Source organism: Schistocerca piceifrons, chromosome 4 (assembly GCF_021461385.2).
Source record: "Schistocerca piceifrons isolate TAMUIC-IGC-003096 chromosome 4, iqSchPice1.1, whole genome shotgun sequence".
Classification (NCBI taxonomy): Eukaryota; Metazoa; Arthropoda; class Insecta; order Orthoptera; family Acrididae; genus Schistocerca; species Schistocerca piceifrons.
The window spans coordinates 401,021,942-401,036,271 of NC_060141.1; the positions used below are offsets into that span (position 1 = coordinate 401,021,942).

At 41.0% G+C, this 14,330-nt stretch overlaps 1 protein-coding gene across 5 annotated transcripts in view; it reads right to left on the minus strand.

Annotated features, from left to right (window-relative positions):
* Nucleotides 1–14,330, minus strand: part of LOC124794648 (TGF-beta receptor type-1) — a 189,102-nt gene that overhangs the window by 151,004 nt on the left and 23,768 nt on the right. For all 5 annotated transcript variants that reach the window (XM_047258167.1, XM_047258165.1, XM_047258170.1 and 2 more), the window contains exon 2: nt 4,893–5,010. In XM_047258167.1, the coding sequence (XP_047114123.1) occupies nt 4,893–5,010 (118 nt within the window). The remainder of the gene's footprint in view (nt 1–4,892; nt 5,011–14,330) is intronic.

The window sequence follows — 14,330 nt, forward strand, 5'->3', positions numbered from 1 at the left end:
TGTGGCATATGACCGGTGCCTTGCGATCCAGTCACTTGCCACACAACAATGTGCTGTGGGTCACAGCCCTGTCAAGATGCCTGCAAGTCAGTGCAGCTCAGCTCATCTGTGTCAACTGTTGCAGTACTGAGAGTGCAACATTCACAGCATACAGCTGTCACTAACTTGCATCTGCAAGGCAGAAAACACAAGACTACTACCTGGTATTCAACTGCTAGGTGGCTTTTATAAGACACTGCTCAACAGCTCCCCAGCCAGTGTACGACGCAGCCTCAACATCGATGTTCTATTTGAAAGTGCTGCTAGTATATTCCTTCAAGAGCAGTGCATGTAATCAGAATCTTGGACATCGGCAGTGCAGCCTGCACCGACTGTGCCAAAGGCAGATTTTCTCAGTTGTGACAGACTGAGTGCTCAACTTGCACCCTCAAGGACTGTATCAACATTTGTGACATTCTTTCAGCAGATCAGGATGATCTTTTATGTTGCCTTCCCTGTTTCTTATGTTGTTGTGTACTTTCTCTGTAGTAATCAAGTTATACTGTCCTTGGCTACCTGGGCACCTTTCTCTTCTTGTGCTTGTGACACTACAATGAGATAGTACACCTCGGTTCCTGTTTCCTTTGGATTGCATTTGCTTGTGTGCACCTAACGTTGCATGCTTCTATGTCTTTCCTTGCTTGTTTTGCCTTGTCTTCATCTTATGCTAATGCCGCTTACTTCCTTCATTCCGGCGTCTTTCTGCCTGCTCCATTTTCCCAAGCTGTACACTTCTATTGTCACTGTTGGATACTCCCAAGTGTTTTTATTGCTGGTCTTGCTTGCCTATTTTCCCAAGGCTCCTTTCACGGCAGAACTTTCACTTCTGCAGCTTCAGCAGTTAGAGGATCAACACTGCTGCATTTTACCTGGATACCACTCACTTGATGCAGCACTTTTCAAAGGCTATGAATGGGGCAGCTTTGCTTCTTCATTACACTCAGCACTTCCTGTGCACCTCAGAGCCTCTTCAACAGCACCTCGTCCATCCCAATGCCCCCTGCAAAGGACTCAATGCTACTGCCTCCATTTCCTCCTGATTATAGAGATGCCTTGGATTCTTGACCCATGTTCCTTGCTGCACTGGATCGCCTCCTTACAGTCTCTGCTCTTCATGATGTTTCTCTTCTGGGCACGCCCAACCACCACACCTCTGGCCCCTTTGCCTCTCGCTCACTCACTTCTTGCACTGCCTCCTCTGCCATCAATCCAGCACATTCCAATCTGGTGCCACCAGCTCCAGTGCCAGCAACTACAGCAGCTCCTGCTCCGGCACCACCACCAGCACCTGCAACACGATTGTCCTTCTTGATGATAACCTTGTATGTCTCTTGTTCTTCCAGGTCTGCTCCTTGCCTTGTCCAGTGGCTACCCTCCACCGGCAGTGCCTGATATTAATTTTGGAAACTGACAGAAGCCTGTGGCCACGGCTGGCCTTCCTTCTGCAGGCGGCTCACTACTCTGGGTTCCTGCCACCTCAGGCAACAGGTCATACAATGATCTCCCAGACCATTTTCCATGCTATGCCATGGCCACCATTGGTTCGAGTGCCAGTCTCCCATCAGCCACCAGCATCATGATGCCTTCCTCCTGGGCAGTCTGTGTCAGTCCGGTGCCTGCCGTGGCCTATTCAGGTGTCTCCGGCACTCTTGCCACCAGTAATAGTGCTTCCTTGGGTTTGAGCAATACCAATTCCCACCATGCCTCCAGCCACTCATCTCTAGTCCGCACTCTGCCGGCCCCCTTGCCTCTGGCCCATACTCAGACTGGCCCATTTGTTGATGTCTCATTTGCCGTTCTCCACCTTCAGCCTCTCACTGGCGTTTCCTTCATCACTGGCTCCTGCCCTGACTCTTGTGTGCCAGCATCATCTTGGTCCAATGACGGCCTCTCTCCATCTTCTGCCACCCCCAATGTCCCCTTCTTGTCTCCTCCTGCTGTGTGACCCTTCATTTCATCATCCTTCCTGCGTGTTACCGGCCTTTAGCCTACATCTCCAGGGCACTAATTCCTTTCCCAGATGTCATATCTTCTGAGTGAGATACACAAGTGCACCAGCGCGCTTGCCCTCATGCACGCGCGCGCGCGCACACACACACACACACACACACACACACACACACACACACACACACACACACACACACACACTGGAATTTTTTTCCCAATAGGCATTTTCATTGCACCCTGTGTGCTTTCATTTCGACCCACCCCACTCTGTGCTGCTGCACCCTAGTTGTGGGCCCTGGACATTTCTGACCATGATCATCTCCTACATCTTCCATGGCCTTCTTCTCTCCACAGAGTTCCAGCCTCTTCCCTTTGGGGCATCCCCTCTGAGCCTTCAGCTGGCCTTCTTAAGTGCTTCTGTTCTCTGGTCCACTTGTTCCAGATGGCTTCACCACTTCCTCCTTCGGAAAATGAATCCCATAAATTCAGCTGTTGCCTGCACCACAGCTACCACATGCAAGGGAGATGGCTCTGCTGTCTTTTCCAAAGGGAAGAGAAATATGGCGCAAGTCGATGCAGCTCAACTTTCCTGCACCAGCCATTGCAGAACAGAAGACGCCACATTCACTGGATATAGCCATCACTAGCTCACATCAGCGAGCCACAAGACACACGATTACTCCACGATATTTCTCTGCCAGCTGGCCTTTATATGGCTCTGCCCAGCAGCTCACCAATCAATGTAAGTCCCAGCCTCAACACCAATGTTCTGCTTCAAAAGAGCCATGAGTATATTCCTCCAAGTTCAATGTTTGTTATCTGAACATCACCAGTGTGGCCTACAATAACTGTGCCTACAGCAGCATTTCTTGGTCATGAAAGACTAAGTGCTCAACTTGCACCTTCAATGATTGTATTGGTTTAGTGACATTCTTTCTGCAGATTAGGAAGCTGTTTCTATTGCTTTTTTTATTGTGTAATTTCTCTGTGGTAATAAAGTTCTATTGTTCTTGGCTACCTGGGCACCTTTTCTCTGCTTGTGTGTGCATCACCATTCACTCTCCCACTACCACATACTCCAATCTCATCACAGACACCTCTTATCCCCTTCGAAAGATAGAGCCACCTGTAAAAGTAGCTATGTGAGCATGACAAATTAACAATCCATCTCGCCCTCACCTGGCCTCAACCTTCAGTAATTTCTGTCCTCCACCTGCCTACCACCTTCCCTGCCTAGACTCCAGTACTATGCATGCCCCCTAGTGTGTCAGCACATGTACATAGTCCTTCGCATGTCTCTAGTTTGCTCCTCTCTGCTTTGGGCATTCCCCCCTCCCCCAGCACAGCATCCTGATGCTGCCCCTAGCAGCCCTATCTTATATGCCCTTGCACCTCCCATGGTGCCACACTAACAACATCCCCCGCCCCTGTCCTGCTATCCTTTCCTCTTCCCCACCCAACACCTCTTCTATATTCCCACTACCTACCCCAGCAACGGTTGCTGCTTACCACACAGGCAATTGCAGTTGGGTATTATACCGGGAGACGACAGAGACCAAGTGTGTGTGAGTTAGCTCATGTGAATGTGTGTGTTTTTTCTATGGCTGATGAAGAACTTGGTCCAAAATCTGAATATTTCTTGCATTATGTTTCATTGTGCCTGTCTCAACTAATGCCTCTTCTATGGGGTATCCTTTCTGATTGTTGTTATTCCATATCAATCGCCTGCAGATAGTGCTTTCTTTTGTTTATTATTTCATACTTTACATCACAATGAAAATGATAAGACATATTACAGAAAAATTGTACTAGTAACTGTTCTTCCTGTATACAACATAATGACACAGAACCTACATATAATACATAAATTAGTGATAAGGAAAATGAGAGAAATGAGACAGAGCAGCTCAGTATCAAAAAACACACAATGATAACTGTTTATTAATGATGCTGCTTAAAATTATTAATATCTTCTGCCCTTTCAGTTTTCCTTTATTTAATATACAGCAGCATACAAGATAAATTTGCTACAAATATATTTAAAAAATACAAATGAGAGGGTGGATCAAAATGTAGTTCCTCCTGTGTCAAGAAAATTTTAATAATTAGCATATAACAGTGGAATTAGTACAGATTGTAGCCTAATCTGTCCTCTACACAACAGCAGCATTCAATATAGTCACCACGCATTTACACACAATAGCACCATTGTTGAAGATAGGCTTCAAAATCTGTTTATAAAAATTCAGGGTTTTGCTTCTTGCCCCAAAATTTTAAAACTGTTTTAACCTCATTGAAGTCACTGAATCCATAACCACATTGACTTTCACAGGCCCAAATCATAGCTGTAGGGTGCAAGAGGCACCACTGTTAAAAATGATGTGTAGGGGCACACATTATCGTGATAATGCTTGATGGCATGAATGTCACTTACTGCCTTCACTATTGACTGTGAACTCTTTAATGTGTGCGTCTCCTTGAATCACTTCATCAGTACGCCTGCATTTGCCACCTGTGACAAATGTCGGCCAGTCACTGTACGGTTTATGTACAATTTACATTCCTCCAATATCAAACTTCTTCATCCAATGCTGCACATTCCTGATATCCACTACAGTGTCCACATTCACTTTCTTCAAGGGTGGAGTTAAAAAAGCTTTAAAATCATAGATCAAGAAGTAAACCCCGAATTTTACCAAATTGGTTTTGTTGCCTGAGTTCAGTGATGGCACAAATGTCTACAAATGCATTGTAACTATGTTAAATGGTAGTGTTGCATAGAGGGCAGTTCAGGCTATGATCTGTACTATTTCCATTGTTACGTGATATACTGCCCTATATTAAACAACTGAGTTTCTTAATAACTTGTGAGTAAGTGAAATGCATTAAACTTTTGTTCATACCTGTACTGTAATTCCGTGGACCCTGTATTTTTATCCATGAAGATAGACGTAAAGCAGTAGCCATCTGTTATACATTTGTAGTCAGTCTCAAGACAAATGTCACAATAGCATTCGAGCCCTTAAACAGATATTGAGATGTGTCACAAAATCTGAACACAATGTCTAGCAAACAGCACAGTTCTGTTGAACTGTTAACTAACAGTTGTAAATATATACTATTTAAAGATATTTAAAACATGTAATAAATGCAAAATAAAAGAAACATCATTTTTGCCCCAACAGAGCTCATTGGGAAATGCAGTTGGTTTCACAGGATTATTTGAATATGGCAACTAACATGTTTGTTACATTTGGGATCATTATGATATTAATTATTTACACTTGTAACAAAGTTGAAAGAATCCCTAGGAATGCATCTGTAATAAAAGGAATGAATTAATTCACAAATATTAGCTAACTAAAAAGATTGACGAGACAGGCATTTGAAGGAAAGTCACAAAGCAGAGGGCAACATAGATACAAACAAATGTATATAAAGTTGAACCATATTCAAATCAAAAACAGCCCATAAGCTCTAGTATCAGACAGCATTTAAGCGCAGCTGGAATAATTCACTGAATACTGCTTTCATTCAAATCATAACACAGCTTCTTCTCATAAATTTTTCCACTGCACCATGTTTACAGTTCTGTACCACAGGTACCCAGGTAAGATAAGTGGCCTAAGTCATAAATGGATTCGATTCACAGGCACTGAATCATAATATTATTGGGGCCCGTCTTGGTTAAAAGTCAACCTCCTTTTAATAGTGTACAATGAACATAAGTGGACAGACATTAATTACCAGTAGTGGTGTAACTAGGGTATGGCAGTCGGTGCACATGCACAGGGTGCCATTCCTGTGAGGTGCAATTTTGTGGCAGGAAGAAAAAATGAAGAAGGATAAAAGCAGATTCACAAATGTTCACTGAATTTCTTCAAATCTATGGATAAAAGCATGGTAAGTCACTGGTCGCTGGCCAAAGCGTCTGTTGTCAACAACAGAACAAGAAGAAAGAAATCTGTCTGATCTCCCACACACAGAGTAGCCACACGCAGCAGTGACACCGGCAATGTCACAACATGTGGGTACTCTTATTCAAAGCGATGGATTAATAACAATCAAGCAATTCAGAACTCAACTTGACATCTCTATTGATAGTACCGACACACTTGTCCATCAGTTAGGGTATTCAAAAATTTGCAATTGCTGGTTTTCTCAAAGCCTATCTGAAGAGTATAAAGAAGAAAGAAGGAACATGGTGTGCAAACTGCTTGCTAGTTTGAGGCTGATGGTGACAAATTCTTGTCAAACACTGTTGTACATGATGAAACATAGATTCAACATTTTGAGACCAAAACGAAACAGCAGTCCATGAAGTGGCATCACATGTCTCCTTGAAAGTAGTGCTACGAAACAACCACCTCAGGTGGTGAAGTCAAGCCCACAATCTTCTTCAACACCCTTCTTCATAGGCAAATGAACAATTCTGAAGTCTATTGCGAAATGCTTAGGAAATTGAAGAAAAAATTACAGCATGTTCGAGGCCACAAAAATGTGGATGCACTTCTCCTTCACTTCAACAATGCAAGGCCACAAACAAGTCTGCACACCCAAGAGGATATCACAAAATGTTGGTGCACTGTTCTTCCTCATCCACCCTACAGTTCGGATCTCGCTTCTTCTGACTTCAATCTCTTTGACCCACTGAAGCATAGGCTCTGCAGAGAGCTCTTCAGCAACAATTGGGGAAGTTACTGGTGCAGCAAAAACTTCACTGAAATGCAGAATAATAGAGTAGTACCATTGTGGCATATGGGGGCCCACATTAAGGTGGCGAAGGCCATAGAACTCAATGGAAATAACATTGAAAAATAGGGTTTCCCAGTCACATAAACGGGAGCAAGTTGCACCAAGGTTCAGAATCCATGTTAAACTGTAGGTCCCCTATAACTGGCTGGGTAAGTCAGTTCAAAAGTCAGAGGAAGGCACCAGCATACCACGACCAACCCACTGTAGTGTTCAAAACAATCTAACAACTGCTTCAGTCAACTGGGGAACAATATGGTGCATTTAAATCACAAATAAAACCATCTTGCTTTGCGAAAAAATTATGTGTTGCATTATTTATTGAATGACCAGTATTTGAAAGGAAATCGTGGTACAATTCAGAATAGATTGTGCTGAATAACAAAACCTCTCCCTCCCTGATACAGAGGTGCTTGTTTCTTTTTTTAAGGTACTAGGTAGAGTCACTTTCAATATGCCAAAAGAGGCATCATAACAAAAGCATAAAGAGTAATTTTTTCCTTCCCTTTTTCATGGATTTGCACTGATTGACAATGAACCAATAAAACAGGAATCACATTATTGTTACATGCAAACTATTCTGAATGGTGTGTTGTTCCATATTTTAAATTGTATCATCTGAAAAAGAATTACTGAAATGAGATTCTTTTAGTTCATTGTAAAGTGAAAATTATTGAAATGAGTTAACTGTAAAGTTGTGTTGATCTCAGTAAGGGAATGCGCAAGAGACACATCTAGGATTATGTAGTGTCACTAGCACACAGTGTTATTACAACAGAAGGAGCCTGATACTGGAGAATCTGGTCGCAAAAACATTATTGTTACATCTTGTTGCTGCACACTCAGCAGTTAAATGCTAAAGGCCAAGGTAAAGGCATTTTGTACATCCACGACTTGATAGTGTGGTTTTAACCTGACCAAGTGTGTTATCATCATTCCTTATGCAGGGTGGAAAGGGAGAACATGTCACCAACAGCTATCATTTTTGGAGTGGCACATCTACATCTACATCTACATCTACATCTACATGATTACTCTGCAATTCACATTTAAGTGCTAGGCAGAGGGGTCATCGAACCACAATCATACTATATCCCTACCATTCCACTCCCGAACAGTGCGCGGGAAAAACGAACACCTAAACCTTTCTGTTCGAGCACTTGTGAAGTCATTTTTTAGGTGAGTAAATTGTTTCTTCTTTATACATGGTTTTATAGAGCAAATACATGTGTTCATGTTGTGCCATTCAGTAGCATGGTAACAAAAATGCCAGACTACCATTACACAGGTTATGGTTTCGATACCCAGTTGGTCCCATGATTTATTCATGTACATTCCTCCTTTGCCACCTCTAGGTATGTAAAAAATGCCTATTATCACCATGGTACAAATTCCACATTGAACTGTAGAAGCCCCCCCCCCCCCCCCCTCCTAATAACTCTTGTGAATATTTGATGTGCATATTTTGCGCACACACACACACCTCAACAAAAGTTTGGAATACCGTACATTTTACTGTAATGACTTCTTATTGTACACCCCCTGAGATTTGTACAATATCTTATTAACAATATAAACATAATTCTTTCTGAAGACAAGAATGGTTTGGTTAGTTACAAAAAATCATTTTGAAACAAAGCAGGCTCTCTCCCAAGAGAACATTTTGAAAGCAATTAGAGTGGAAATCTTTCACTGGTGATTATTAATCTTTAGTAGTGAGTAAGTCCTCCCCACACATGGATGAGTTCTTCCACTCTGCGAGACATGCTCTGGATGAGACCATCAAGTTTATCTTTGGTTGTAGGGTCCCACTCCTCAATGGCAGCTTCATTGAGGTCCTCAAGATTGTCAGGTGGATTTGGACACTGTGCAATGGCCACCTTCAACAGGTGCCACACATGCTCAATTGCATTCACATCTGCGGACTGTGCTGGACAATGCATTCAGTTGATGTTGCTTCTTTGACGATACCAACACACTGCTACAGTACAGTGCGGTCTTGCATTGTCACCAACTACGATGAAGGTGTCCCTGACTTAATGTCTGTAGGACCTTACAATCATTTATTGGACCTCTTGGTCTTCTGGAATGAAGGTCACCCTAATGCAATCTTCTACGCAATGTTTTGTCTGAGAAACGAATCTCTGTTGCCCAGGAGAAGCTGTTTCCAACATTTCTGTGAACTGATGTTGGGTGCCCACGAGTTGACAGCTGGAGGAAACGATCCTTTGTTGGTGTTGTCATATGAGGACAACCACTGCAAGGTCTATTGTTAACATTTATCATCTCTCTGTACTTTCCCTACACCTTACACATGCCACATTGAGTGACACATAACCGATTAGCAATGTGTTTCTGTGTATAACCCACTGAAAGTAAAACCACTATCCTGACTCTATCAAAGTGTCATATACCTCTACATGCCATGTTACTCCAATGCTGAATGCAAGTTGAATGAAGCTTTTGTTGATACTGGACTCCTTGCAGGATGCCACTGCAGCAGTGGTATGTTTACATGGCGGGAAGACAACCACAAAGCATGCCAGTAGTAAACACTGTCCAGTATATTTGGGCTCTAACTGGATAATGCATGAAGTGCCTAGGTCAATGAGACCTCTAGTATCGCTTACTACATTTTATGATAGTATTCCAAATTTTTGTTAAGCAGTGTATTTAAGGAGTAATTATTGCATAAAAATCTGGTCTTTTTTCTTCTTATGCCAAAACCTCAAGAATTTTGTCCCCCTTGTTTCTTTGTGTTGGGACAAACAGCTTACCTGAATTCTCTAATTGCTCTATTTGTATTGCTGCAATATTTCTCATTAAACAGTCTATCACTTAATTTAGAAAAAGACGCAGTTAAGTCAATTTTGTATAAAGAAAGATATTATACCATCACAATCAACAACAACAAGTGAGCCCATGGGAAGGGAAATATAAAAAACTTACTGTTCAAAAGTTCTGGGTGTGTGTTTTGATCAGAACTTAAATTCTAATGTATATATTTTTTTTAAATATGTTATCTAATTTGCCAGAATATGTTTTAACAGAGAAACTGTATCTTATTCGTAAACCTACTGACATGTTGCACATCATGATGAGATGTCATGAATATTATACATGGGAAAAGCAAAAAAGTAATCTAAATTATATGTGGTTATCAGAATATGCCTTATTTTGTTTCCTTTTTTTCACTCTTAATGCATTTTTCCAATCCCACAGAACATAATGAAACAGTCTGTACCAGAAAAACAGGACAGCAGAGAGGATGGACAGAAGAGAGAAATTCTGGAGACAGATGTATCAGGGGCCTTGAGACTTATTGAAAACTGCCTGGACAAGTCGTTCATCTTCAATGAAATCTTCTGAGCTATATAGGAAACCAGACAGTGCTACATCTGAGCCTACAGACAAAAGTGGTGGCAAAATGGATTTGGATATGCCTCATTGTGAAGCAATGTTTGCAAATGTTGCATGTTGCTAGATATGTATACATAGATTGTGAAGGTGAGACTGAACATCTACATAAACTTTTGCTTGGTTTGATTGAAATAAGCCAGAAAGACACCAAAATACTTGTGAGTGACATCTTAGGCCAACTTGGAAAAGGAAAAAATGGATAGTTAACTTTGGGGATCGCAGTGCTTTAAAAGCACTGCAGTGATGGCTGGTCAAGAGAGCAGAAATAATTGCTGAATCGAAAACAAAAATAATTAGTTTCTTTTCATGAAACATGATGAACGATTTCCTGACTATTCTGGGATGAAATCCTCATTCAGTGAACTTCCACAACTCCAGGTTTGATCTAAAAGCACTGTGTAACTAGATGCATGAGTTAGTTAGCAAGTCACTTTAGTAAAGAGCAAACTTATATGAGAAATGGGTAAACGACACAGTAAGGCAGATCAGATAAAGACAGCTAATGATTGGCGAGGTGATAACTGATGGCTGAGCAAGAAATAGAAAGACTGATGAAGAGAACACTAGTCCTTCTTCAAGAGGAAATGAATGCAAGGTTCTCCTCACTGAGCAAAACAGACAGAAAGTTCAGGCTGCTTCATGAAATATGAAGCTTGTGCTACAATGCTGAAAAGGAGATCCTGAGGCCCAAATGTGAAAATTTTGCAAAGTATTTTCTGTTGTAGTGCAGATGGTGAATGGCTCTATGCTGAAATTTTGAACTTCAGGATGCTGCTATAAATCTGCGATTTCATCAAACTATCCAAACCACAAGAACACTTGCATTTCATTATTAAGTACAGCGACAGAAGTGTCTTCGCAAATCTATAAGCAGCTGTCCAAACCATGCTGACAGTTGCTGTGTCTATTGTTATCTGTGAGAGCTCCTTTAGTGAAGTTAGACTTATTGGAGGAGAGTTTGCTCACACAACAATCAACTGAGAAACTTGCCGTTTTGTAAGTGGTGAACAAGACCATTCATCCTTCCGAAACCACTACTAAATGCCTTCTGTGAAAGTTAGCAAGAACAGACGGTTTGTGCATCTATTCATAATGGAAATATGTGAGAGCTAATAGTAATGCTTCTTTGAAGATATCCACATTGAGACTGGTATCAGTGACAATAAGGCAGTTATAGCACTAATGATTTCCAAAAATACAAAGGGCAACTAAAACAAATAGGTTTTTTTACGTTATCAGGAAGCTAGATACTTAAGCAAAGATGTCATATCTCAAAGAGGAACTCAAAACATTGACCAATGGCCAGGAGAATGTAGAACTGTGGCTCAAGTTTAAAAGAATAGCTGATCATGCATTGAATACATTATTATTATTATTATTATTATTATTATTAATGTATGCATCAGCTGCAACATCAAATTGTTTCACATATTTAACTCAAAAATACATATCTGCAACTATTTACATTATATATCAGTATGCATGTGACGGCATGCATAACTAATATGTTATAAAACGCTGTGCATAAAAACAGGATTTTCTAGTGCTCATACCTCAGTTTCTATTGGTAAAAAAGAAAGGTTTAAATGTTTCGGAGAGCGCTTGGGCTACGGACCATTTGTATAGCCAGCAGAAAAATAATCTTGTGTCACTACCCTACAGTATACGGTTAAAATATGAATATTACACATTCCCTCCTGCTTAGGCAAATGGAGCAAATTGGTTGGTTCTCTTTGCATTTGAAGTGGTCTATGGTGGGCTTGATGGGACTTATGCAGGCACCATTAGTTCATTAGTTCATCGGGGGTTCCACTGAAAAACCCAGAGATGAGTTTTCTTTTACTATATTTTTGCCGTCACCAGCAGACCAAAATCCTGCTGAGGACTCCAAGGTAGCTATGCACAGAAAATGGCTGAAATTTTTATGATATATTCCTAACACCCTGATCTCAAACAAATTTGAAAATTTTCTTGATATCTTCATCCATTTCCAAGATACAGAGGTACTGTGTTACCCTACTTCTACACGTAAAATCCAGTATGAGGCGAAATCTAAATTATAAATAACCACAGCAAATTCTCTAGAATGCCATCTCCGCATTTTCAAAAATCTTCATCTGTTACCTAAAAACACGACAAGAACTTTTTATTTGGGTACTGAAACCCAACTGTGGATTAAAAAATGGCTATGCATAACTAATGGCTGTAATTTGTACGATGTATTCTTAAGACCCCAAGCTTGAAGAGCTTTGAAAGTGTTCTTCATATCTTTATCTGTTTCCGAGATGCTGAGGTTCATGTAAAAAAAACATTGTGTACTGAAAAAGTACTTTATAAAGTGTTTTAGCCTAGAGAAATATACTATAAAGTATTTCCATTATCATTTGGAAACTCCATGTTGTAGTAACGAAGTACATGCAAAATTTTTTGCACATAAAATCCAGTATGAGGAGTAAAATTAGTTTTGAATTCTTTCAGTTTCACATAAGTAAACTATCTAAATTTTACTGATTGATACATTTCTTTTCATATGAGTTATATACCCTGCTGCAGCAGAGAAAAGAAAGGAACCAGCAGAAAAAATGTGAATATGTTCCTATTTATTTAAAAGACTTTGACTGAAAAGTAGTGTACCAGGTCCCTCATTTTACTTTCCTCAGCACCTTTAAAAATTTTCCCAAAAATCTTGGCGTGTGAACATATTCACAGTTTTTTTATGCTGAGAGAAAAGAAGATAGTAGCAGTGGAAAAGTAATATATGTTGGGAGACAGTGTGAAAGAAAGAGAGGGACACAGTGGCAGAACATAGTTGATAGTGACAAAACAGTGTAGGAGAGCAGGAATAAAGAGTAGGAGAAAGTGGAAATGGGTGAGAGCCAGTGATAATGAAAGACAAAGTGTATGACAATGACGACATGGAAGAGAGAGACAGTGACAGTAAGAAGAGACAGCAGCAGCTGTAGGAAGGAAGGAAGAGAGGAATGAGGTATTAGCTTTGAAAGAGAGGAAGAGGGAGACAGTGACAGAGAGAGGAGACTGTAGGAGTAGGACAGATCAAAGCGGTTGTGACTGTGACACACGAGACAATGACAGAGAGACACAAAGAGATGATGACAACGAGTTGGGCTTAATGAGTGAGTGCAAAGGGGCAGCTGGGAATGGATGGGTATGAGTCGCTTACAGTTTTGGACTAGTGAGTGAGTGTGAGTGAGTTACAGTTAGGGGAGTTCATGGTAGTTCAAGGCGAGTTGTGTGTTCAAGGTGAGTTGTGTGTTAAAAAAGCATGAATATGTTCAGTTGCCTAAATGTTTGGGAACATTTTGAAGGTGGTGAGGAAGGTAGAATGAGGCAGCTGGTTCCCCATTTTTCAGCCACAGTCTTTTAAATAAACAGGAACATATTTCAATTTTTCGTGCTGCAATGGGAGCATTTTTCTGCTGGCCTCATCAGATACTAGTTGGAGGCAACTTTAACCTATGGAGTATAGACTGGGATGTCTATAGATTCACTCCTGTGAAATACTATTGAACACATTTTCTGAAAACTGTCTTGAGCAGGTTGTTCAGCAGCTCACATTCAATAAAACTACCGGGTGATCAAAAAGTCAGTATAAATTTGAAAACTGAATAAGATCACGGAATAATGTAGATAGAGAGGTACAAATAGACACACATGCTTGGAATGACATGGGGTTTTATTACAACCAAAAAAATATAAAAGTTCAAAAAATGTCCGAAGATGGCACTTCATCCGATCAGAATAGCAATAATTAGCATAACAAAGTAAGACAAATCAAAGATGGTGTTCTTTACAGGAAATGCTCAATATGTCCACCATCATTCCTCAATAATAGCTGTAGGCGAGGAATAATGTTGTGAGCAGCACTGTAAAGCATGTACGGAGTTATGGTGAGGCATTGGCATCGGATGTTGTCTTTCAGCATCCCTAGAGATGTCGGTCGATCATGATACACTTGCGACTTCAAGTAACCCCAAAGCCAATTATTGCACGGACTGAGGTCTCGGGACGTGGGAGGCCAAGCATGACGAAAGTGGCGGCTGAGCACACGATCATCACCAAACGACACGCGCAAGAGATCTTTCATGCATCCAGCAATATGGGGTGGAGTGCCATCCTGCATAAACATCATACGTTCCAGCAGGCGCTTA